General features: G+C 43.0%; 1 protein-coding gene across 22 annotated transcripts in view; it reads right to left on the reverse strand.

The window, feature by feature from the left end:
• Positions 1–27,888, reverse strand: part of DENND1A (DENN domain containing 1A) — a 543,986-nt gene that overhangs the window by 187,886 nt on the left and 328,212 nt on the right. For all 22 annotated transcript variants that reach the window (XR_008509988.2, XR_008509986.2, XM_063714418.1 and 19 more), the window contains one exon: positions 13,867–13,968. Coding sequence is in view for 20 of the 22 variants with exons in the window: in XM_063714418.1 (XP_063570488.1) it covers positions 13,867–13,968 (102 nt within the window). In the remaining 2 variants the exon portion in view is untranslated. The remainder of the gene's footprint in view (positions 1–13,866; positions 13,969–27,888) is intronic.

Raw genomic sequence — 27,888 nt, forward strand, 5'->3', positions numbered from 1 at the left:
ATCAAGAAATTTCAACTAATAAAACACAACTCTTTACTGGTATAAAAGTAAAGTAAAATTCAGTAATGAAAGGAAGGAAGTCTCTTAAACATTTACTGCATTCCAAAGCTTGGAATTGTGGTTTATTGCTGAGGTCTCTTCTGATGTCCCACAGGGCTCCTGCTCCAGCATCTTTAATGAAGTCCCATAAACTCCCATAAAATCCTCGATTGTTGACAAATCATACACACACGCTTAGGCAAGGCTCACTGGACCACGATGCTCCCTTCCTGAATGAATGAAATTTACAAGTCACAGCGTGGACAGTGTTGCCAAGTGGCCCAAGACAGAACACAGATGGACAAACAACTCCTTAAAAGCACAAGGGATGAATGACTGGATGCTGGTCACAGGTGATACTAAGAATTCTCTCTAGCACACTGTCCCCTGACCCCAAGTCCAATATCAGTAGATATGGGGTGGGGAAAAGCTTTGATCAGATTCTAGAAACCAGCAAAGCAGCAAGAGGTGGGATCCAACACTCGACCCTTAGTCTGGGACTCCTGGTAGCATGAATTTTATCACATCATTCCCTGGCTTAATCATCTTAGTAGATGCCCCACTGCCCCAAACTTGAAGTCCAAACTTGTTTTTGTGACCATTCCCAATCTGGTCCCTCCTGTCTATTCGGGTCTCATCTTTTGTCCCTCCCAACCACACACCCTATGTTCTAGCCGTAATAAACTGTTAATTCCTGGTTCACACCTCCAACCTCCATGCATTCAATTCTCATCCCCCAGTGTGTTCATCGCTCCTTTCCAGGAAGGATGACTGTTTCTCAAATGTTTCCATGTCCCCATGGCTCAATACACTGAGCATACACCCAAAAAACCTTAGCTAAATGAATAATGAACAAATAATCTCCATACCTGAAGTGGCTATAGATCTGCCCATTTGGAAGACTCTGAACTAGAAACATCCAGAGTCTCCTGTGTATGGAAGCAAAGCTGTCAGTAAAAAGTATAAATGGGTAGAAGAGCAATGGCAAGAGATGAGGCAGGAGAGATGGAGAGAAAGTGGATTACAAAGGCCCATATTATGGAGCCTGAATTTCACGAAGAGAAAAATGAGGCGCCACTAAAGGTTTTCAGTTGGGGAGTGGTCTCCATGCTCTGTGATACACCTTTGTTTATAGCCTGGAGGATGGATGGAGACTGGAGAAGTGGGGGCAAAACTGGCAGTCCAGCCTACATTAGCTCTTCTAACCAGCCTGGGACCTCACTGAGAATAAAGGTTATGTGTTAATCACCTCCATACTCATTATACCCAATATAAAGCCTACCACATAGTAGGTGCTCAGGAAATGCCTGCTGAATGAATAAACATTCTATCAGAAAATACTAACAAAAATGCATTAACAGGGTAGAAATATCAAGTCCACAAAAAGGCCTAGTCCCTCGCTTCTGGAATCAAATGCATTGTTGACTCACAGGGAAAGATCACACACCAGTTCCTACAAGCCCTGTAGAATATCTCAAGAGTCTGAGGGTTCTGGGCCTTTGAAGAAATATGGCGTGGAGAAGGCCAGGGCTTGAGATAAACATGAAGTCTGTAAACAGGCCTTTAGATCTAAAAGAAGGAGTATTCTTGCCATATTTTTCCTCCAAAATCCATAGCTAGGGAACAATGCAATATTGTCAGTGAAAACACTACATTAGCAACTTTCATGGAACATAGCAAGGTATAAGGCATTAACCTTGCCAACCTCATTTTTTTTGTAGGGTAAAAAAAAGCTAACTCAGACAAGATTATACATTTGAGACTAAATTATCTAGGCATCTAGCACAAAGCCGAGCCATCCTGCCTCCAAAGTTACTCTTTGCTCATGTACATAAATCATCTAAAAATCAGCAGAGTTGTTCTGAAAGCTACTTAATATTGGAACTCCACCTTTAAAATTAATTTCCAAGGCTGCTACTTTTAAAAATTAACTAAGTCACAACTGATATATAATAGAATGGATACACTTAAAAAGCACAGTCCAGTGAGTTCTGACCAATGTCTACACGTGTGTAACCACCTCTACAATCAAGAAACAGAACAGCTCCTTCACCACAAAAGGTTGGATGGTGCCCCTTGGCAGTCAGGCCCTGCCTCCTCCTTCCCAGCCCAAGGCAACCACTGATCTGCTTTCACCCACTATAGACTAGCTTTCTCTCTTTATTTTACATAAATGAAATCCTACAGTGCTGTGTGTCTGGCTTCTTTTGCTCAGTGTGAATTAAGATTCATTCATGTTGCTTGGTTTATCAAACATTTGTTACTACAGAATACTGAGTAAATATATAAACATAAGGGATATAATACATTGTTTATTTATCCATCTACCACTTGATAGACATTTCGGTTACTTTCAGTTATTGTTCTCTATGAATAGAGCTGCCATAAACATTCATGTACAAGCCTGTTTGGATATAGTTTCATTTCTCTTGGGTAAATAGCCAGGTGTGGGATTGTTGGGTTGTATGGTAGGCCTAAGTTTAACTTCATGAGATATTGACAAACTGTTTTCCAAAGTGGTTGTACTGTATTGTACTCCCATCAGCCGTGATGAAAGCTCCACATAAATGCTTCCACATCTTTGACAATACTTGGTGTTGCCAGTGTTTAAATAATTTTAAAGTCAGGTTTATTGAGGTATGATTTACATACCTTAAGATTCACCATCTTTAGTGAATACTTCCAAGAATTTTGAAAGATGCATGTAGTCATATATCTATCACCACAATCAAGATACAGACGGTCCATCATCCCCCAAATTTCCCTTGTTCCACTTTTAGTCCTGGCAACCACTCAGCTGTTTCTAGCTTTATAGTTTTGCCTGTTCCAGAATGTCAAATAAATGGATTCTGTCACTTCTAATGTATTTGAGATTCATCCATTTTGTGGAATAGATCAGTAGTTAGTTTCTTCTTCTTGATTGTGGAGTAGCCTTCTATTTTATGGGTGTACCACTGATTGTTTATACATTAACCAGTTGGGGGACGTCTGTATTGTTTCTGGTTTGGGTTGCTAAAAACATACACATACATATGTTTTCATTTTCTTGGGCAAATACCTAGGTGTGGGATCGCTTGGTCATACAGTAAACATATGTTTAAAATATACATCTATAAGAAATTCAGCCTTTTTATTTTAGCCGTACCAGTGGGTACGCAGTGGAACCTTGTTGTGACATTAATTTGTACCCTCATGACTAATGATGCGGATTATCTTTTCATGTGCGTATTGGCTATTTTAATATCTTTTTGTGATGTGTTTCTTCAAATATTTTCCTCATTTTAATTGAGCTATCTTCTTGCTATTGAGTTTTGGAATTTTAAAATATATTTTGGATAAAAGTCCTTTTTTAGGTATAAGTGTTAAGAATATTTTATCTCATTTTGTCTGTGGCTTGCCTCTTCATTTTTTAAATGATGCTTTTGGGGAGCATAAGTTTTTATCTTTCATGACGTCCAATTTATCACTTTTTTATTTATGATGTGTGCTTTTTATGTCTTAAGAAATTTTTGCCTACCCCCAGTTCATGAGGATTCCCTCTCATATTTTTTTTCTAGTCATTTGATTGTTTTTGCTTCTATTTTTAGGTCTATAATCTATTTTGAGCTAATATTTGCATGAGGTAAAAGTCGAGGCTTCTTTTTTTTCCTTATAGATATCCAGTTGTTCCAGCACATTTGTTGGAAAAAAAGATCCCTCTTCTTTCCCTTTTGAATTACTTTGGCATATTTGTTGAAAAATCAATTGACCACTTATGTGTAGGTCCAATTCTGGACTTAATTTTGTTCTATTGATTTATATGTCTTTCTACGCTGTCTTGATTACTGTAAGTTTATAGTGAGTCTTGCAAACAGGTAATATAAGTCCTACAACTTTGTTCTTCTCTTTCAACATTGTTTTGGCTATTCTAGATCTTTTGCATATTCATATACATTTTAGAATCAGCTTGTCAAGTTTACCAAAAAGAAAGCCATCTGGAATTTGGGTTGGGATTATATTGAATCTATAGATCAATTTAGGGAAAATTAACATCTTAAAAATATTGAGTAAAAAAATATTGAGTCTTCCAATCCAAAACATGGAATAGCTCTCCATTTATTTAGGTCTTTTAAATTTTTTCTCAGAAATGTTTCATAGCTTTCAGGATACAAATCTTCAACATATTTTCTTAAATTTATTCCTAAGTATTTTGTGTTTTGTATGCTATTTTAAATGGTACTTTAAAAAATCTCATTTTCAATTGCTTGTTACTAGTATATAGAAATACATTTGATTTTTGTATACTGACTTTATCCTGCACCCTTGCTAAATTCATTTATGAGACTCCTTAGAATTTTCCACAAACACGATCAAGTTGTCTGAATAAAGAGAATTTCACTTCTTTCTAATCATTAAGGCTTTACCTCTTTTCCCCGTCTTAGTGAACTGGTGGGAACCTCCAGTACAATGTTGAATAGAAATAAGAAGAGCAGATACCTTTTTTTCATTCTCAGGGGGAAAGAAATCAGTCTTTCACCATTAAGTATGATGTGAGCTGTAGGTCTTTTCTAGATGCTCTCTATCACAGTGAGAATACTTCATTTTCTAGGAGTTCTTATCATGAATACTGCCGAATTTTTCCTAAAATTTTTTTTTTGCATATATCTTGTTATTATTTTCCTTTTTAGTTTATTGATATAGGTTTTTCAAATATTTAGCCAACCTGTATTCACATCTTTTAAAAAGGTTATTATCCTGTTTTATATATTGCTGGATTCAATTTGATAATATTTTGTTAAAGATTTTTGCATCTATATTGGTCTGTAGTTTCCTTTTTTTTTTTGTAAATTATTTATCTGGTTTTCAAGTTGGGGTAAAGCCGACCTCATAAAATAAGCTGAGACATCTTCCTTTTACTTCTGTTTTTTGAAAAAGTTGGTGATAAAATTGTATTAGTTCTTCTTAAATATATGATAGAATTCACCAGGGAGGCTCTCTGGGCCTAGAGTTTTCTTTGTGGGAAAGTTTTATGGATTTAAAATTCTTTAATAGAAATAGTGCCATTTTTCTATTTCTTCTTGAGTCACTTTCTGTAATTCAAGGAATTTGTTCATTTTACCTAATTTGTGAAAATTGTAGACATAAAGTTATTCATAATACTCCCTTCTTTTTCTAAAATGAACTTTCATTTTGAAATATTTTTAGATTTACAGAAAAGTTACAAAGATAGTACAAAGAGGACCTATATTCTCCTTACCCAGTTTCAGTTTCCCCTAAACAGGGGTGTTGAAGGGAGAGAATGCAGTCATGGGTTCTTAGTTTGTTTCTGGTTGGGCCAGCAAAGCCTCTTCCTCATCCCTCTTTTCCACTTACCACTAGAGAGAGAAACTAAAAGCTATGGCTTTGGGCTGCTAAAAGCCTAAAACAAAACAGAACAGCCACAACAACAAAGTGGGGCGGGTTGGACAAGCTTTGCATATCTTAGATTACCACCATACATTTGTCAAAACTAAGAAACGAACAATAGCACATTAGTATTAACTAAACTCCAGACTTTATTGTGATTTCACCAGTTTTCCATTCATGTCATTTTTCTATCCCAAGATCCAATCCAGGATCCTACATTGCATTTAGTTGTCATGTCTCCTTAGTCTCTGGTTTAGAACAGTTTGTCTTTCCTTTGTTATGACCTTGACAGTTGTGAGAAATGCTGGTCAGATATTTTGTAGAACAGCAATCCCACAACCTTTTTGGCACCAGGGACCAGTTTCATGGAAGACAATCTTTTCATGGACTGGTGGGGGTGGTGGAGAGGTGCAAGGGAGGATGGTTTTGGGATGAAACTGTTCCACCTCAGATCATCAGGCATTAGATTCTCATAAGGAGCACACAACCTACATCCCTTGCATACAAAGTTCACAACAGGGTTCACGGTCCTTTGAGAATCTAATGCCGCTGCTGATCTGACAGGAGGTAGAGTGCTCAGGTGGTCATGCTCACTCGCTGCTCACCTCCTACTGTATGGCTGGGTTCCGAACAGGCCATGAACTGGCACCAATCCACAGCCCAGGGGTTGGAGACCCCTGTTGCAGAATGTTCCCAAATTTGAATTTCTCAGAAATTTCTGCATGATTAGAGTGGATTTTTGGAAAGAATACCACAGAGGTGAAATATCCTCATTACATCACATCAGTGGTTATATGATATCCACATGACATCACTGGTGATGTTAAAATTGATCGTTTGGTTAAGGTAGTGTCTGCCAGTTTCTCCACTAAAGTTACTCTTTTTCTCTTTACACACACTGTTTTTTAGGAATAAACACATTCTAGCCCACACCCAAGTAGGGTCAAGGGGCGATTAAGCCCCTTCTCCTGGACAGGACAGTATTTACAAATATTATTTGGTATACTTGTATAAGGATGATTTGTTTCTCTGCCCCTCAACTCTCTTTTGATCAGCATTTGGCTGGCATATCTTTTCTATCCTTTTACTTTTCATCTATTTGACTCTTCATATTTAAAGTAGAATTCTTATAGAAATTATACAATTGGGTCTTGCTTTTTTATATAATAACCTCTGTAAATTGGAGTGTCCAGACAATGTATGTTTAATGTAAAAACCAACATAGTTGAATAAATCTATCATCTTGCTAACTTTTCTATTTGTTCCATCTGTTGTCATGTTTACTCTTTCCCCACAAAATGTTTTGCACCTTACTGGCTTATTAGCTATACATCTCTGTCTTATTTTTTCCTCCCTTAGTGGACCTTGTAAGGTTTACAACATAAATCTCTAACTTAATACGGTCTACCTTCAAATAATATTATGCCAGTTTTTGTATACAGGCAACATAACAACCTTTAAACAGAATACTTCTATTCTCTACCCCCTACTGGTATTATTACCAGCAGAATACCTCCACTGGTATTATTTTTACTTGAAATACTCAATTAACTTTTTTAGAAATTACAAATGAGAAAATAAGTTTCTTACATGTACCCATATATTTACTATCTGTGGCTCTCTTCACTTCCTTACAATTCAGATTTCCCTATAATATCATTTTTCCCTGCTGAAGAACTTCTTTTGTAGTGCAGGTCTGCTGACAATGATTTCTCCAATTTTGTATCTGTTTTAAAAAGTCCTAGTTTTGCCTTTTTTTTTTTTTGAGATGGATTCTAGCTCTGTTTCCCAGGCTGGAGTGCAGTGGTGCAATCTCGGCTCACTGAAACCTCTGCCTCCTGGGTTCAAGCGATTCTGCCACTTCAGCCTCCTGAGTAGCTGGGATTACAGGGACCCGCCATCATGACTGGCTAATTTTTGTACAGATGGGGTTTCACCATGTTGGCCAGGCTAGTCTTGAACTCCTGACCTCAGGTGATCCACCTGCCTCAGTGCTTTCATTTTTGAAGGATATTTTCACTGGATATAGAATTCTGGGTTGATAAAAATTATCTTTCATTACTTTAAAAATGTCATTCCATTGTCTTCTGCCTTAAATGGTCTCTGGCAATAAGTCTGCTATAATTACTTCTCATACCTTTTTCTCTCTGGCTAATTTAAGCTTTTCTTGGTTTTCAGAAATTAATCAAAATGTATCTTTGTGTGGTTTTGTTTGGGTCCATTGTGTTTCAGGCTTATTGAGCTTCTTGGAGCTCTGAGCATAATTTCATCAAAATTGAAAAAAAATCAGCTATAATCTTTTAAAATATTTTTTCTGTCTTTCCTCACCTTCCTTACCTTCTGGGACTCCAGTTGCAAGTATGTTAGCCCTCTTGATATTATGCTATAGGATCACTGAGTTTTGTTAACTTTTGCCAGTCTTTTTTCTTTCTTGGCTTCATATTGAGGAGTTTTTATTGCTATATATTCAAATTCACTGATGTTTTATTCAGTGGTATCTCATATCCTCTTAATCCCATAAGTGATTTTTTTTTCATCCTAGGTGTATTTGTTGCTTATAGATGTTCCCTTTCATTTTTAAATATTTTCCATTTCTCCCTTCATTTAATCAGGTCTTCCTTTAAATTCATGAACATATTTATAGTCTTCATAAAATCTACTTTAAAGTCTTTATCTGCTAGTTCTATCGTATCTGTCACTTCTGAGTCTGTTTCTATTGACTAATTTTCCTCTTGTTAGGGGTGACATTTTCCTCATTCTCAACATGTCTTGCACTTTTTAAATAAGATGTTAGATACTGTGAATGTTATGTTATCGAATATTGGATTGTGTTGCCTTCTTTTAAAGAGGGTCGAAGTTTATTTTGACACAAGGTTAGATTTCTTGCACATCAGACTGATCTTTTAAAGACTTCTTTAAAAAGAAATAGGTTTGTTTAAAACTTTTTATCAAAGTTTAACATACACACATAAAAATGCACACACCATTGGTGCTCAGCTTGACGAATTCACCCCCATGTAACTGGCACTCAGATTAAAATCCGGCACATTTTAGGACCCCTAAAGCCCTCTCTTGTGCCTCTCAAAGCTTAATTTTAAGCTCTTCCAGGGCAGGGCTAAAATGATCTTTATAGCTAATTTAGATGTACTATCAAGTCATGCCCTACTGCTGTCTCTTATCATTGTCCTGAATGACCAACAAGATCTCTGACTCTGGTTGGTCAGAACCTGAAGGATTCCTAGACTTGTGTGAGCTCTGAGAACTGTTCATCTTATAGTTTCCTGTCAGACATATGGGCAGATTAGTCTTCAGCAGGTTTGTCAATTCAGGTTTCTGGAGCTCTTCAGCTGAGTAGCTCCCTCCTATCTGATACTCTCACCTGCAAATTTAAACCATCTCCCCTTCAAACTGTTCTTTAACCTTTCAGCTCCCCAAGACTGTTGTGCTTTGCTGGGGATTCCCCTTCTAGTACCAGTATCCAGAAAATGCCTCAAGGCAGAAAGCCAGTGGGATAGTAGGCCTCACCTCACTGGCTTCCTTTCACTCAGGGATAACAATCTTATCTTGTCTGTTGTCCAACATGTGAAAACAGCTGTTTTCATATTTGTCCAGAGTTTTAATTGTTAATTGTGGGAGGATTAATCCAGTTCCAATTATTCTATCATGGCTGGAGAGCAGTGGCGCAATCACAGCTTACTGCAAACTTGAATCCTTGGCCTCAAGCAATTCTTCTGCCTCAGACTCCCAAAATGCTGGGATTATAGGCATGAGCCACCATGTCTGGCCCCAAGCCTCTTTTAATAAAGTTTCCAGCATAGATGCCATGTTTTACAAGATTTCATCTACCATAATAACCCAATCCATATGTGCCTTCCATCCTTCCATCTATCTATTCAGTGGCTGCTAGATTCTTGGAAAACAAAGATGAATAAAACTCAATTACTGCTCCAAAAAACTGACAAGTAAAAGGGAAATGGGCAATAAATCAGTACAATTACACAAGGTACACAAGGGGCTGTGGGGACATAGAAAAAGATATGGTCAAATCTACGTGAAGGTCAGAAAAGATTCTGTGTGTGTTTGTGTGTGTGTGTGTGTGTGTGTGTGCATGTGTTTGTGTGTGTGTGTGATTAAATACTTGAGAGCAGGTCTTGAAGAACGAGTGAGAGATTAATAGATGAGGTAAGACACTGGGACAAAAGAAACGCTGTATACAAAGTATGAAGTTATGAAACAACATGTAAATTTGGGACAACCATTAACAGTTCTAAAAACCTACAGTACAGAGTTTAAAGCAGGGAGGAGAGAGAACTGCAGCTATGGAGAAACAAAAACAGGGGGGTATCATGAAGGAGGGCTGAATGCCCTGCGGATCATAATTCACATCCATAATTCATCATCATCAGCTACTGTCGATTGTGCTGATAGGATATGTGTTTTAAATATATTATATATATTACATTTAATTCTCAAACAACCTTATGTGGAAATTAAGTCTTAGAGAGCTTAAGTAATTTTGCCCAAGATCACACGGACATGAAGTGAGGAAGCCAGGATGTGAAAACAGGTCTGTTTGATTTCAAAGCCAACAAAGGGAAGTTGCCTTGAATCTCTAGGTAATGGGAAGTTATAGGAGAATTTTTTTGTCCTTAAATGTTTTTTTGAAAAATTACATTCACTGATGGAATAGTCTTAGTTAGGTGGGAAATGGAGTTTATGTTTTTAGAAAGGTCACTCTGGGGCATGAGGCGGAAAGATTGGAGGGATGAGGCTGGAGTCAGATGAGCCGGTCTTGAGTCTGCTGGTAATAATGCAGGAGGCAAATAAAAGCTTAGATTAGGTGGTGTTTAGGAGGGATGAGGAAGAGGATGTGGATTTACCAAATGTTTAAGAAGCAGAATCTGTCAGAGTAAACACACAACTTTGGCCAAAGGGGAGATTTTAAGGTCAACGATGGATAGGCTGATACACTAAAATTACCAGGTCCTATGCTAAATGCAGGGGACACAAAGATAGGCAGGGCACGATTTCTCCTCTTGATAGCTCATGTAGCATCACAGAATTAAAGCTGTGAATTCCATTGAAATACAATAAATACCTTACAGACCACATCTCCCCCCATTACAATCTTCAGAATCCTTAATGAGTATAGAGGCCCAAGCTGGAAACCACTGCTGTAGAACATTCTCAACCCTGTTACAAACCAGCTTGCATATAGGAGGTTCCATTTGTGCACGCTGAGACTGTCAGGACATGGAGGTTATTAACTGTCCTCCAACCTTGCCTATAATTATCAGCAACAATTTTATTAAAAACAAATGCAGGTACAATTTCTTGAATACTGACAACATGCAAGCACTGTGCCAAGCGTTTGATAATCATTACCATAGCTGTTTGCCATAATAATCTTCAGAGCAAGCCTGGTACTCCTCTTTTAATGTGGAAAACTGAGGCTCAAAGAGGGAAAATAACTCACCCAAGTTACTTCGGTTCCCTGAGGCTACCTCATTTTGTCATTTAAAAGGCATCTTGGAATTTGCCATCTCCAGAAAGACTCCATTATCCTCCACAAAATTTTGTTACTCTCTTTCCTGGGCCCTTCTGTGCCTGACTCCTATTTCCCCGTAGTCTCTGTTATGCTATACTGTAATAGATATGTAATTGACATATCTGTTTCCTTTACTGACATACAGTCTTTGAAGATCTGCTTTCTCTTTGCTGCTCAGTGTCAGCACAGGATCAGAGCAGTGCAGGTGGGACCAGTCAGTCCACTCCATGGTTTCTGAGCGGCCAGTCACTCATCTCATGCTGCCCCAGGGCCCTTGGCCATTTCCTGCACCTGACAGACCTCAGGTTCACTTCCCACATTCACTAGGCATTTGCCTGGTCCACGCCTGAGATATCCATGGCTTCAAGAGGTGCTTGTCCACTGAAAGGAAACAGGTATGGGAGCCTCAGATTCCTTGGACCAAAAGAACTCAAATTATAGCTAGTAGGCCCTAAGGTACCAACCATGTACTACCCTGTCCTGACATGATTCTCACACCTCACAGGTCCTCACGCCTGTCTGACACTTTAAATTTTCCTAAGTTCTGTCATCTCTTGCTGCCTCAGAGGGAGGCGGGATACACAGAGTAGAAGCAGCACAGACTAGGGGTCCAATCTCAGCTGTGCCTCTAATCACCTACAGGATTTCAGGCAAAGCACGCGCTCTCTGAGGTTCTCTCCTCTCTGTAGAAAGGAGAGGTCACCTGTTCCAAAGGGCTACAACACTAACTGTCATTCAGGATGAATGACATCCTAAATGCAGAGACACCTAGTAGGGCAGAGGGGCCATGTGGGCTCTGCAGACCCACGGGGTTGAGTTCATGCCTTGGCTCCTCCTCTCTCTAGCTCTGTGGGTCAAGCGGGAGTAAGGAAAAAACCATCCTCAGAGTGGCTTGAAGAGTAAATGAGAGATCAATGACGGGAGCTCAGTGCAGTGAGCCAGTGAATGGCAGCCATTGTTGAATTATAAGTGGAGCACTGCTGTAGGGCACAAATGACTCCCCCAAAATCTCACAGTGAGTTAGGTGGAGAGAAGTTTGAAATCCTGTTACGGCTGGGCACAGTGGCTCATGCTTGTAATCCCAGCACTTTGGGAGGCTGAGATGGGCAGATTGCTTGAGCCCAGGAGTATGAGACCAGCCTGGGCAACACAGCAAGACTCCGTCTCTACAAAACGTAGCTGGGCATGGTGGCACGTGCCTACAGTCCCAGCTACTTGGGAGGCTGAGGTAGGAGGATCAGTTGAGCCCAGGAGGCAGAGGCTGCAGTGAGCTAAGATAGTGCCACTGCACTCCAGCCTGGGTGACAGAGCCAGACACTGTTTCAAAAAAAAAAAAGGAAAGAAATTCTCCTGCAAGACCTTCATCAACAAATAGCAATCCTTTCAGAACAGCTACCCACAGGGTACCACTGGGGCTTCTGGCAGTGATGGTGCACCAATGCCCACCAGGTAAAACACTTCCCCAACCAGGACACATATGAGCACCACATGGCCAGGAACAACAACCCATTTCACTCTGGAAGTCAGGATAACTCTATAGATCTTCTTGCAGGCAGAGCTATGGAGGCCAAAGCAGAAACAGCAAAACCACACTTGCTGGTGAGGCCCAATCCTCACTGGCATGGACAAGGGGAGAATGGGTCTACCTCACACAGCTGCCTACACGGCAGCTCCAAGTAGCAACAGAAGACAGGTGTATAGGCAGATGTTAGCATGGCAAATGTGGCAGCCAGCTACTTTTTGCTCAATAGAACCCACATTCTGTGTAGGCCTGAGGCAACAAAGTGCGTTGCGGAGGGTGCATAGCCACACTGACAGCACTGCCACCCGATACTCTACCATGTTCTAGATGGTCTAGGAAAAAAATGTAGATTTGAAGTACCCCAAATTGTTCACACTGAAAACCCCGCCAGCTGCCTTCTGTGGTGTTACTTGGAGGGAGCTGCCCTGATCTCTAGATGTGGCAACGTGCTGGGGAGAGGCGGCGAGACCCTCAGACTCCCACAGGAAGAGGAGAGGTCTAGACACTAAGGTCACTTCACAGCCTTTCTGATGGAAGTTCAAGTCAAAATAGACTCAAGAAATAAACCACCTTCTAACTTTCTATTTTTCTTTTTTTTGTTTTTTGTTTTTTGTTTTTTTTGAGATGGAGTCTTGCTCTGTCGCCCAGACTGGAGTGCAGTGGTGCGATCTCAGCTCACTGCAAGCTCTGCCTCCTGGGTTCAAGCAATTCTCCTGCCTCAGCCTCCTGAGTAGCTGGGACTACAGGCACATGCCACCACGCTCAGTTGATTTTTTGTATTTTTAATAGAGATTCTGTTTCACCATGTTAGCCAGGATGGTCTCACTTTCCTGACCTCATGATCTGCCCGCCTTGGCCTCCCAAAGTGCTGGGATTACAGGTGTGAGCCACTGTGCCCGGCCATTTCTTTTTTATTTTTTTGAGATGGAGTCTCGCTCTGTCACCCAGGCTGGAGTGCAGTGGCGCAATCTCAGCTCAATGCAACCTCCACCTCCTGAGTTCAAGTGATTCTCCTGCCTCAGCTCCCGAGTAGCTGGGATTACAGGCATGCACCACCATGCCTGGCTAATTTTTGTATTTTTAGTAGAAACAGGGTTTCACCATGTTACCCAGGCTGGTCTCGAACTCTTGACCTCAGGTGATCCACCCGCCTCGGCCTCCCAAAGTGCTGGGATTACAGGTGTGAGCCACCATGCCTGGCCACCTTCTAACTTTCTACACTGAGACAAAGGTTTCAATGGAGAAACAAACTGCAGTTCTCAGGTCACAGGAAAACCCTCGCTATTTCCCCTCCTTCCCCATTCCCCAAAGTCACGTTCATTTCCTTTGCAGGAGCTCACAGAAGTTAGATCCTCGCGAGCTCATTACCTACCACGTCGTTTGGGAGGCTCTGGAGGTCATCGAAGGGGGTTTCCAGGGTGTTGGTGTCCACATTCAGGATCACGACATCATCCAGGGCCATGTTTCTGACTTTCTGCAAGGAGAAAAAAATCCACAAGAGAAGGTCATTGAGGTGCCATCAAGACACACTTCCCCTGCCTTCTCTGGGGAAGAGGCATAGAGAAGAAAAGTGACATCTGACAAAGTCTTACTCTGCAGCAGGCCCAATGGTAGGAGGTTCACATTTGTTAGCTCACTGAACTCTCATAAAATCTCTGTGAGCTTGCATGATTATCCCCAAGTCCCAGGAGCGAAAAGGGTTCACAGAGGCTCAGTAACATGCCCTAGGTCACACAGCCAGAAAGTAAGAGGAATCATTACACCCCATCATCATTTTTCCCCTATATATTTAACAGACGCTGAGGTCAAAAGCTCTGGCCCCAAGAATGCTGATATACGGCTATGTTCTTATGATATCCCCATTCAATCCAGCCCCCTAATTTAACAAAGGCTACTTGCCCATCTCTCTTTTGGATCCTGTCATTCTTGGGTATGGAATATTGTGTGTGGCCTACTGTTAACACTTCCCTTAAACGCCAAGTAGGAAGGTCACACTTTCAATTTGGTTCCATTTTCCACAGATATCCAGCTAGTAACGGCTCAAAAGCTCTGGCCATAAGCCATTATTCTATTGGCACAGTTATAGAAAAGATGAGGGAAACTCATGCCTACAAGGTTTTCATGCTTGGTGACAGGAGAAGGGATGAACGGACAATATGGAGAAAAAAAGAATCCTGCCCCCAATCTGGCAGCAATTCCCCATAGCCTGTGTGAGTCCAAGACAGGGTATATAGCCTGAGTTTTAAATTTTTAATCACACTATTTATCCACTACTAAGATCCATCTTTGTGTTTCTCCTGCCTACCCTCCACTCCCGGTCCCATTCAATCCTCCTTCCCCATCACGTATCAAGCGTATTCCTTTTGAGTCAGAGGCATTAGAACTATTGTCTTTATTTTATTTTGCGTAGAAAGATCCTATCATTTGCTGTCTAAACTGGGATACATTTGGATGTGAAAGACCTCATCTTACACCAGGGCAACAGGCACACGATGGGACCTGTGGTCACCCCATACAAAGGATCGAGTCCATTACTGGTCAACCTCTGAGCACGCTGCATGTGGCTGTGCAGGTATGCATTCCTCAGATGCCAACCACCTAAGCTAGGACTGAAATCTGCCAACTCCCGTGCCTGCCGAGTGGCACTAGTCGGGGAACGGGGGCAGATGCCTTTTCCTAATTCACCCCAGAGCATGGTGTAGGCTGGCAACAGAGGCAGATATACAATGGCTGCTCAAGCTCCAGTTTCCAATGCCCTGGAAATGGACAAGTAGCATATACTAGAAGCTTCCTAGCTCTTGCTCTGTGCTTTACTCACCTTATTTCATTTAATTCTTATCAACCCCTGTGAAGTGGATGTTATTGCCCTCAATGTTTGAAACTTGAGGAAGATGAGGTTCAGAGCGCTGAGGTAAGAGGCAGAGGCAACCACAGGCCTGGCTGCCTCCCCAGGCCATGCTCTCTGCACTGCACCATCCACCTCCTCATCGTCAGACACCCGCAGGGAGACTGACCTCCGCACAGCCCTTGTCACTCTGAGCCCCAGCACCTCTCTGCCCGCCTGCCTCCCCTGCTGGGGTGTGGGCTCCTTCAGGGGCTCATCTGTGGCTCACCACTGCAAAATAACCAGCCCCTGACAACATGACTGGCACCCGGTTAAGTGCACACTAATACTGGTTGACGTTCACTCTCTTAAAACCCCAGCCTCTAGGGCAGAACATGGTACCTAAGTAAATATTTCAAGATTCTTCCCAGCAGGAGGGTGGAGCCACACTAGTCACAAGCCTCGTAGGGTTGAAAAAACACTCCCAGGCAGCAGAATCCTGGAACCTTTCCACTTAACACCATCAGAGCCTCCAACTCCTTCTGCTACCCACTAACTTCTCCACGCCTCTGGGGCTCGTCCACAAACCTATCCATCAATTCCTAAACATAGTTTACTAAGTGCTTACTATGGGCTGAGAACCACAGAGAAGGGACACAATTGCCGATGTAGGAGTTTATTCTTTCCTCCAAACCCCAACACCCATTATTACCTGCTGCCTTATTTATAGGGTAAAAAGATATCAGCGAATGGAGAACTTTGATCATATTAGGTTAGTGCAAAAGTAATCGCAGTTTTTACCAAAGTAATGGCAAAGAATGTACTTTTGCACCAACCTAATGATATAAAAAATGAGTTCGTATTTTACAGCGCTTTTGTTATATGAAGCACAATCTCCATTTTACACATGAGAACGCTGAGATTCACGGGAGATTGCCCAGGACTCCCTAGCTGCCTCACTCTGCAACCCAACAGGTTAAATGCCCAGCAGTGTGCTAGCAGGAAGGTACAAAAATAGCATCAACGGCCCTCTTTTTCACTGATGTCACACTTCTGGCTCACACAGCACTGCCACACAGATGCTTTCATTCCATCAACGGGGCTGGAGGTGAGATATCATTATCCCCATTTCAGAGATGAGTAACTGAGGCTCCAAGAAGTAGCTTGCCCGAGGTTATGTGTCTACTAATTGGCTTCCTCTGTAAAATTAAAATGCTAACTGTGGCCACCCTGCTTCTCTTACTTCCCCCAGGGCTGCTGTGATGAGAGCAAACACACCCACAATGCTGGCCACACAGTAGGATGTAATAAATAGTGGCTATTATTACCACTTTATAATACACACAATAGCCACAGCCAGTCTGGAAGGCTGTAGTGGCAATGGCCCGAGGGCAAAAAATCCTTGGGGCCCCTTCTTGCTTGGTCTCTCACTTCAACGGCTGCGCACAGTCACAGGAAACAGAATCAGAGAAGGACTCACAACATCCTGGAGGACGTGATGCCTCCAGGACAGAGCAGAGGGCCGTGCACCCCAGAATCAACTACTTTGCCTCATCTGACCTTCCAAATAGCCCCAAACAGAAGGGAGCAGGAGATGATGGCCATTGGAGAGAAGCCTCCAGGGTTGAATGGCCCCATGAATGGGATGTTGATTCTGGACCAGAATCAGGCCTTGTTTCTGTGTTCCCATTGGGCCCCAGTAGCACAGACCAGCCCTTGTAGGCTCTCCACGGCTGGGCTGGAATAGGCTTTTGATTTCTTCCCACTCCTGGCTGGAGGACTTGCCGGTTAAGCTGTGTGGAGTGTTTACTTTTTCAACAATAGCAGAAGGCTGAAGAATAGGAAAAAACCTGGCCCTTTTTTCTAACTTAGCAGGCCAGGGTCCCCTTAGTAACCCAAATGCCCCAAGCACCAGGCTCCAGGCAGGAGCTGGGGCGGCACAGTTTCCTCTTGAAGGACAATGCTGCCCTCCTGGTGGCAAGGCCTCTTCCAAAAGGGCTGGCGTGGACTCAAGGGCCTTCCTGAAGCTCACTGTTCCCAAGGAAAGAATTGGAGCCCAGCTTGCTGGACAGTGCCCGGTCCCCCAAAGGATCAAGGCAACCAGGGGAATGAAGAAAGGCAAGAAAAACTCAAACTGGGGGTGGGGACGGGAAGCGCAGATGAGAAGAAAGCCAGACCGTCGCCAGGTGCCAGCGCCTCTCATCTTAACCATGCCGTCAGTCAGGGACACTAGCATCTCTGCGTGGGAACCAAGTGGGGACGCAGAGAGGTCAAACAAGCTGCCCAAAGTCAGAGCTAGGAAGCAGCAGTCAACTTTTGAACACAGTCTTATTGCGGGATCTGGCCAGCAGCCCGCAATGCAACGGGGCTCTCTCTTTGTTCCCAGGTGGATCAGCAGGTTGAGAAATAATAAACACACACAAGATAGTGAAAGCTGGGTCCAGGGGGGGTCACCGCCTTCTGGTCCCGTGGTGCCAACAATGCACTGGATATACCAGCATTTATTATTAAGTTTAGTGAAGGCGGGGGTAGGTTAGTGAGGGATTTAGGGTCATTTGATTATGAGGTGAGATGGTCACATGGGGATGAAGTAATTCTTTAACATAACATTTGTATGTAGAAGTACAGAGCATAACTGAGTGGCTCAGTATATAGAGTATACAGAGATAAGAATTTACAATATAGTGTGTGCGTCAGTAATTTCTAACAGAGCCTTAAAACAGAAACACAATCTTTCCGTAACCTATGATTAGCAAGATATTAATCAGCAGTAAAAATTGCAACAAAAGCTGGTTACAAACAATCCATGGCAACAGGACGTGAAGCTAGACAACCAGTTAGACCAGAAATTCTCAGAAGGGAGTATGCCCTAACCCTAAAGAGGCCTAGAAGAGCCGTGGCAAGATGAGGGCGTTTATAGCCCTATCTTATCCATATGGACAGACGCCCCCCATGCGTCCGTTTATAGGCTCTCCACAAGGGTCGTATTCCATTCCCAGAGCTATGAACATCTTGGTGATGCGAAACCTCCCTGACTGCACGTCCATTCCCAGGCTCTCTGCAGGGGGAAGCACATCACGCACTGATGGCTTGTTCTGGCAGTCCACCCTGGCATTGTCTTTACACAATCCTGCATGCAATTTTGTATTTACAATAATCAGGAGCATTTCATCTTTTATACTGTAGCAATAGTTTCAGGGGGTCTCCCTACACAGTCTGACCTCAAAGCTGACTTTCTTCTGAAGAGAGCCCTAATCCGATCGCTCAGACATCAGGATGAGTACCTAACTGTTCAGGACACACATTTATATCAAAATGCTCAGAGTCTGCTTTCTCTTACATAAAATACGACTTTCCTTTTTATCATAAAAAATAGGATGGGCATGGTGGCTCACGCCTGTAATCCCAGCACTTTGGGAGGCTGAGGTGAGTGGATCACCTGAGGTTGGGAGTTCGAGACCAGCCTGACCAACATGGAGAAACCCCATCTCTACTAAAAATACAAAATTAGCCGGGCATGGTGGTACATGCCTGTAATCCCAGCTACTTGGGAGGCTGAGGCAGGAGAATTACTTGAACCTGGGAGGCGGAGGTTGCGGTGAGCCAAGATTCAGCCATTGCACTCCAGCACTCCAGCTTGGACAACAAGAGTGAAACTCCGTCTCCAAAAAAAAAAAAAAAAAAAAAATTATAGATGCCTACTATTAAAAAATGGGAAGGGCCGGGCACGATGGCTCACGCTTGTAATCTCAGCACCTTGGGAGGCTGAGGCGGGTGGATCACCTGAGGTCAGGAGTTCGAGACCAGCCTGGCCAACATGGCGAACCCCTGTCTCTACTAAAAATACAAAAAATTAGCCGGGTATGGTGGCGGGTGCCTGTAATCCCAGCTACTTGGGAGGCTGAGGCAGGAGAATCGCTTGGACCTGGGAGGCGGAAGTTGCAGAGAGCTAAGATTGCACCATTGCACTCCAGCCTGGGTGACAAGAGTGAAACTCCATCTCAAAAAAAAAAAAAAGGGGGGAAAGACAGAAAAGTTTAAAGAAGAAAATTACAGTCATCCCAGTCCCTCCATTTGGAGACAATGTTTTGGTCTATTTCCTTCCATATTCTCCCTTTCCTACATGTTAAAGCAAAGTTGAAATAATGCTACTTTTTTTTTTTTTGAGATGGAGTCTCGCTCTGTTGCCAGGCTGGAGTGCAGTGGCATGATCTTGGCTCACTGCAACCTCTGCCTCCTGGGTTCAAGCTATTCTTATGCCTCCACCTCCCGAGTAGCTGGGATTACAGGCACGCGCCACCACACCCAGCTAATTTTTTTATTTTTACTAGAGACGAGGTTTCACCATGTTGGCCAAAGTGGTCTCGATCTCCTGATCTCGTGATCCACCCACCTAGGCCTCCCAAAGTGCTGGGATGACAGGTGTGAGCCACTGCGTTTGGCCAGTTGAAATAATTCTTAACACTTGTGATTTTCTCACTGATTCTGATATAAGCAGTGATCCACTTCATTAAGAACTTTGTGTGGATCATTACTAACTGTGACAGAGTGTCCTACTACATGGAAACAAACTCAACCAAGCCCCTTTTGTGGGATGTTATTTCCAGTTTTGAAGAAATTACTGTATATAATATCGTCATGAAATCTGTAGGCACAAAGCTTTGTGCTTTAGGATGCATTCCTAGAAGTGGAATTTAGTTTCCACTTCTTAAAAAGTGTCCCTCTCAAATTCGACTTTGAGAGAGATATCTTTACTTCCAATTATTTTAAAGTCATTTTATCCACAGCTTGTGTTTCCTACTATAAGTGAAGAAAAATCAGCAAAGACACGAGCAGATGTCAAAATAGTCCTCCAAAAACCCTACCCAATTAAAACACTTACTAGTACTGCGGCACACCGAGACAGCTCTCCGGTAGCTTGTCCCACCAACACATTCCCTCTCTTTTTAGTTACAGCATATGCCAAAGCTCCTGCCAGCTGCAAACCCTTCCCCCCACCAGACTCTATAGGCTTTTTCTCAGAATGAAAAAAAAAAAAAAACAAAAAAAAACTGACATGCACACTGGCTTTCCAAATGGCATTTCTTACATAGAGAAACACACACACAAAATGGCACTTTCCCATATATATTGTTAATGAAGAATGTCTTCCTCTTTCTGCTTTGTCACAGACAGTCTGAACTTGACCCTGCCTTTCAGGCCAGGGAAGGGAAAACCCACAGTATGGGGAGGGGCCAGGGGCAGCTGAGAGGACACCAGCTCTAGTATTTCACCTCTGGCTTGTCCCCAACCAGGGGGCTTACTGTAGGCAACTGACTTGACTGCATAAATCCTCCAGGTTTTCATCTGTAGAATGGAGATCATAACACCACCTATCTCACAGAGTTGTGTGAGGCTTTGATAAGCTAATGTATGTAAAAGATTCAGCATAATTCCCAGAATAGCCCTAACAGGTGCTCATCAGTTCTCTTGCTTGCCCGTCCCCTCTCCTTGGATGGTTCCTAGACCTCAGCCATGCCTGGCTGGAGAGACTGAGGCAGCGGCAAGCCTCCCATGACCTGTGCCCCCCTACAGTTTATCTGCACGATGAGAATAACGTGTTGACTGTGAGTTACTTAGGTAGGTATCTGATTCCTTCCCTAGTCTACGGGTTTTTGGGGGTTGGGAATCAGATTTCTCTACTCTCAGCTCCTACTCCAATATTTGCCCAAGAGCAGACAATTCGTGAATGAATGAATGAGAGGCAGCAGAGCCCAGAGGTGAAGAACATAGATCCAAAGCCAGTATGGGTTCTAATTAATCTCTACCATCCACCAGCTGTGCCAACTTGGGCATGTCACTTAATCTTTCTGTGCCTCAGTTTCCTCCTTGATAAATGGGGGACGATAACCATACCTACCTCACAGATTTGTGAGGATTCAATGGGTTAATATTTTAAAGTAGTTGGAGTAGTGCCTGGCACATGGGAAGTGCAAGATAGATGTTAAATAAAAACAAATGATCTTTTGCAGGTGATGAAAATATTCTGTATCTTTATTGTGGTGGTTTCATGATCGTATAAAACTGTCAAAATGCATTGAACCATACACTTTAAATGGATGAGTTGTGATAAATATACCCCAATGAAGGTATTCATTGAACCATATACTTTAAGTGGATGGGTTGTGATCAGTTATACCTCAATGAAGTTGATAAACACATTAGCACTCTCCCCAGAACACAATAAAATCATAGCCAACCATACAAGGTAAGAGTGTGCGAACAACGGTGAATGAATGCCATGCTACAAGGCGACTCTACCCAGGGCCACCGCCCAGTGTACATTCTGATCTGTGGCTGTGTTTGGCTCCCCGTCCCCTTACTTTTTCATCTAGTCCAGGATTTTTAACTTTTTCAATTCATGCCCTCTTAAGATAAACATAAAAAGCCAATGTCCCTAGAGATTCTGATAGACTTCCCTATACAAAGGAGGGGGTCTGTTTGATAAACACTCTATCTTTGGTGTCTTTTCCGTAGCCAAGATGGTATTGAGCCTTACTTTCTAGAGTTGGTTGTATGAAAACAATCGGATTTCCTCCCTAAAATATAAAATAATATCAGCTACACTAATTAAAACCACACCAGCTGCCCACACAGATCGATGCGGGGGAGTGTCCTACCTGTCCAAGGAGGGAATTGGGCAGCTAGTGACAAAAGGTAGTACTTAGAAGCAAGCCACAAGATGAAAGGCAAGGGTGTGCACTGGCAATGTCACCTGGGGGATCTGAAGAGTGGCCAGGAGCATGCAGCACTCAGCCGGGTTGGGAGCGTGGGGCTGGACATTGAGGAGCAGGGGCTCAGTTCTGCCTCTGCTCGTCCAACAGCTGTGCAGCAAGACAGGACACCCTCTCTAGGATGGAGGTTGTGTGGTTCAGGGAGGTGACACTCATAGAGTAAACAGGCCAGCACTGAGTGAATCTTTTCTGCCGTCCTTAGACCAGAACCATCTCCAGGGCAGAGCTGTGCCTTATTTGTCTCCAGTGTCCAGCACAGTGCCTGACACAAGGCAAGTGCTCATTAACTGGGGAATGAGAAATGACTGTGGCTACATCCACTCTACTGGGAGGTCTGCCCGGCAGCAGATGTCAACGTAAGCCCGAATGGACAATGTCAGCTCAACGAAAGCAAATCGGAGTCTGCTCAAGGAAGTGCAATGGGAATAATAATAATGATAGCAATGATAACAATCATGTAAAATCAGCATGATTAATTAGTGTAGAATTAATTCACAGTGGACACAGAAAGCCAGATAGGAGTTAACACAGCGATTAAGACTGTGGGTCTGGAACAAGACAGCCAGATTCAAGCCCTGCTTCTGTACTGTGTAAACATCAAAGTTCTTCACTTCTGAGCCTCAGTGTTCTTATCAATAAAATGGGGATAATACTGCACAGCTGTGTTGCGAGGATTTAGTGAGATACTAGGTATGAAGATTTTAACACAATGTCTGATTGCAATTAGTGATCAATAAATGTGGGGTTATTAAAGGCAAGTTTCTATCCTTGCAATTTGCAAGTTATGTCAATAAAATGGATTAGAGTTCTAAGACTAAGGATTTAAACAGCTGATTTTCAGAACAAAGGAAAATGCGAATAAGTCTCTACTATTATACTCTCATGCTATTAAAAATTAAACTACCACCAAGTGATTGTTCTTTTCTTGGCTACGTCTCATATAAAAGTGCATTCTCTGGAGCCAGACTGCCTGAGCCTGAATCCTAACTCTGCCAATTAAAACTGTGCTACCTTGGGCAAATTATTTAGACTTCCTGTGCCTCAGTTTCCCTATCTGTATAATGAGATGAAAACAGCACTGACATCCAGGACAGTGGTCATCCTTGGGCTGGGGGGAAACTGACTAGAATAGAGTACAAGAGGAGTTTCTGGGGCGCTGGTAATATTTTGTTTCAATATCTGGGTGGTGGTTGCTTACATGTATATGTCCACCTTGTAAAAACTCAACTAGCTGTACATTTAGTGGGTTTCTGTGTTGGTTTGGATTTATTTTATTTTATTTCATTTCATTTTGAGAGATGAGGTCTTGCTGTGTTGCCCAGGCTGGACTTGAACTCCTGGGCTCAAGTGATCCTCCTGCCTCAGCCTCCTGAGCAGCTGGCACTACAGATGCATGCCACTGTGCCCCACTGCGCCCAGCTTTAACTGTACATTTAGGATGGGTGCATCTTTCCCTCACACTTCAAGAAAACGTTTACCAAAAAAAAAAAAAAAAATACGGACTTCACCAGATTATTTTGGCAATTAAATGAGTTAATACATGTGTAATATCTAGGATAGTGTCTGGTATATCAGAAGCACTTAGGTATTAGTTATTATTATAAAAAATCAAGATAGCAATAATTCTATAATAAAAGTGACTCAATTGAGATTCTATTTCACTGTTAGAAAATGTGTTTGTGAAGGCAGACAGCTCCAGGACACACACTGCTTCTCAGTCTGCACTGCCTCCCTCCAGGGAAGGGCAAAGCTGCAACATTGTTACGGTCCTTCTGAGACGTCTTTGCAGTCCTGAGGAAGAGCAAGAGTCAGGTAGATTGGGCTTGGGATTTTATCTTCCTCAATTCCTAGTTACAGGACCCAGGGTAAATGATTTAATCCTACCTGAACCTCAATTTCTTTATCCATAAAATGGGTCTATAACAACTTGTTCCATAGGGTTGTGAGAGGATTAAGTAAAAAATTCTCTTCTGGGGTGACAGCGAAAGCCAGTAAAGCATCATCTACTCTCATGGCCAAGACGGCGCCCAAGGCAGCACCTCTGAGAGCAGTAATGGGACCTCCAAGCAAAGGGGAAGGGTCTAGGCTGGCTTCCTGCAAAGACACTTTGCTCTGAGAGGGCACAGTGTCCTCATGTGTTTATTATCATGCCCACAATATGCTTTGCATTTGTTCAAACTAAGTAAGTCTAAGTTGATCCCTCTGTGAGAGGGGCACACTTGATGTGGCTCCTGACATTATACTATATGTCCCCTGTAAGTATGACTTCTTGGGAGCTTTTCTTTTTCTTTTTTTTGAAAGGGAGAGAATATGGCTAAAATTAAACCAAAAATTACATCTTAGTAGCTTGTTAATCAAAATTTTATTCTAAATGACTGTTGCTGGGTTCCAAGCAGGTGCCTCGATATGGTGTGGCTCTGTGTTCCCACCCAGATCTCATGTCCTATTGTAATTCCCAGTGTTGGAGGAGGGGCCTGGTGGGAGGTGACTGGATCGTGGGGGCTGATTTCCCCCTTGCTATTCTTGTGATGGTGAGTGAGTTCTCCCAAGATCTGGTTGTTTGAAAGTGTGTAGCATTCCCCTGTCTCTCTCTTCCTCCTGCTGGCCATGTGGGATGTGCCAGCTTCCCCCATCGCCTTCTACCATGATTGTAAGTTTCCTGGGGCCTCCCCGGCCATGCTTCCTGTACAGCCTGCAGAACCCTGAGCCAATTAAACCTCTTTATAAATTGCCCAGTCTCAAGTAGTTCTTTATAGTCGTGTGAGAATGGACTGATACATGCCTCTCTTCTCCAACTGCACTCCTATGGCTACGTATCAGTCCAAGCCACAGCCAATGTTACAGAGGCCTGTGTGTATCAGGAACTGTGTGACATGCTCTGCATCCATCATCTTACTGACACACACAACAACAAAATTACAGCCACTAGCTGTTGTGTTTCTCCCACAGCCCAACTCTTTACAAGTATCATTTAATGTAATCCCCATGAAGTCCCTGTGGAGAGAGATGGAAACTGAGGGTCAGAGAGGTAAAATAACTCGTCGGAAGTCACATGGCTAAGAAACACTGGCTCTAGGCATTGAGATGAACAGCAATACCTTTGTTCTACCCAAGGCATGGCATTATTTGCTCTGACACATTGTTTCAATCAACAAACATACTGAGCAACTAATATAACAGACCTTTGTTAGGCATACCAGATGAATCAAGCCCTTAAGTATTTTGATGCCTGGCCCAGACTCCACTAAAATTCCCAGGGAGGGGAGACTTTCCTACAGAATCATACCCATTTGATGGATGAGGAAACAATGCTAGAGACTAAATAATTTGCCCATGTTCTTACAACTGGATGCATCAGAGAAAGGATTTGAATCTGGGTTCCACGAGCCAGTGTTCTTTCCACTACACAGCATGCACAAAATGTGCCCAAATGCATGCGCATATATATGAGTACATAACAAAGAACAGCATGGGAAGCTGGTGGCCTCCTAGGAGGAAAGGAAAGAGAAATAAGAGGGAAAGTGGATAGGACAGGAAAGGAAAGGCAAACATTCAGGTATTCTAAACTCTTTATTCCCTCCTGAAATCTCAGATACACACAGAGGGAAGAGTGACATTTTCCTTCCCTTCCTCAGGCCCCAAAGGTCACTGAGCTGCCCAGCAGTTGATGAACGTAGTGGCTTTTCTTTGGAGCCAAGAGTCACTGATTTGCTCCTTCCTGCTCCACAAAATTAAAAATCTAAGCCTGACAGTTCAGAGGAGCCCTGAAAACACTGCTGGAATTTCCCAGTGTGCTTTAAACAGAAACAGAAGCTTGGCAGAGGAGGGAAGTGGTGTAAGCACCTCCCAGGTCAGGCCAAATCCACCCCTCACAAGGTAACAGGCACTGACTCTCATTAACAAGTCCAGGGATTCTCAAGCCAGGTCAGCAAAGGGGCTCTTGCTCTAATGGCCCCTTTCCTGGCCATCGATCCACTGGGTGTTCATTCACTCACTTATTTGGTACATCACGTATGGAGCCGTCATTCATGTCAACTTTACGCTAGGTCTTAGGGACACAGAGACGATTAAACCATGATCTCTGAACTCAAGGGGCTCCCCGCCTCTCCTTGTGGATGGGCTGTGGGTAGATCTGAGAAAAGGCACAGTAGTATGCAGCAGACCAGTGGACCATTCCCACTCACCCACCAGCCCCATTCTCTCCCCGACATGGGTCCTGGGCCCAGGGCCAGAAAGTCTCCAGGCTGGGGTCCTGGCCTTTTCACTTACCAGCTAGGCAGCTTCAGGCAAGGCATTCAGCCTTCTCTAGCACCAGTTTCCCTTGCTGTGAGCCAAGGTCATGCTCCTTACCTTCAGGGTTGTTGAAAAGATTGGGGGAGACACTGGGAACACATGTTTCATACAGAGTCCACCATCAAGCAGACGCTCAGTCAATGCCAGCTGGCCCCCCTCTGGGAGCTGGGTTCTGCCAGTCCTCCTAGCAATCCACTCTAGAAATCCACCCCAACACAGAACCTCCATCCAGCCTGGCCTCCACTCCGCCATCCAGAACGGAGTGGGGAGCCTACTCACACTCTGACTCTGCTGGTGTTTTGTCTCAAACTGAAGCAGGCTTCCCACTGCTGCAGACTCAGTTTCCTCATGTGTAAAAAGAGGACAAGAAAGGTGTCGTCAACACCTTTCCCCACAGCTGCAAAGCACAAACACGCGATGACATGGCAGAGCACTCCATAAGATGAGAAGCATGGCCCAGAGATAGTTCGCCATGTTACTGCCACCCACCAGATCCTGCTCTTCTAGAAAACCCTCCTGACTACTCCTATCCCCGCCTCAAGTTGTCATCTCTAAACCCCATGCCAAGCACAGTGAACAACAGATTCTTAGGCCTGCAGTTAAAACTTGTTTAGTGATGTTTCCTGTGCACTATCACTTTCCCTTTAAAATAACTGCTTTAACCTTACGCTATTCACATACACTGCGGTAATGCTTACCACTGGTACCTGTAAAGCAGTGCTGAATTTTTGAACATACTATATTTTATATTTACTTATATTTTAGAATATATTATTTTAAAATATCCTCAAAGCAACCTCTTGAAATGAGCTTTATTATTCACATTTTACAGAAGAACAACCTGAAGCTCCAAGAGGTACAGTAATTTGCCCCAGATCCTAGAGTATCAAAGTTAAGAGTTGAGCTTGGGACTGCCTGACCCCAAAGCCTGGTGCCTTTCTCCTCGCTATGCAGCCTCCTCCACTTTCCAGGCACAGAGCTGGTGCTGAGCAAATACTGAGGACAGTGGCCACTTCCACACGTCTCTTGTGACCTCCATGTATAGACTTACCAGAGTGCTGAAACACAGCGGCAAGCAAGCCCTAAAAGTAGGGCCAGTATAATAGTTTTCTTTTGTACACACTAAACTGCTTCACGCAATGAAATAACTGTGTTTGAATCCTGCTCCTCCTAATTATTAGCTGTGTGACTTTGGACAAGTTACTTAACCTCTCTGTGCCTATATTTCATCATCTGTAAAATAGGGGCCCCACTACCAGAGCACAGATCCATTATGAAAATTAAATAATGAGCATAACGTGTCTGGCAGCAGTTTAAAACTACATCCATCCAAATTGAAACAATAGAACTTGAATTTAAGCGTTTCACTGGGAGCGTGAGGGGATGTTGATTCCCTAGTCCCCAAATGGTTTGGGGTCACCCTATCATAAAATAGGACCTCATTCCTCCCATACAACTGCCACTTGCCATCATTCATTCATCACTAAGCACCGCAAAGCCCGAC

This window comes from Pongo abelii, chromosome 13 (assembly GCF_028885655.2).
Source record: "Pongo abelii isolate AG06213 chromosome 13, NHGRI_mPonAbe1-v2.0_pri, whole genome shotgun sequence".
In the NCBI taxonomy this organism is placed as follows: domain Eukaryota; kingdom Metazoa; phylum Chordata; class Mammalia; order Primates; family Hominidae; genus Pongo; species Pongo abelii.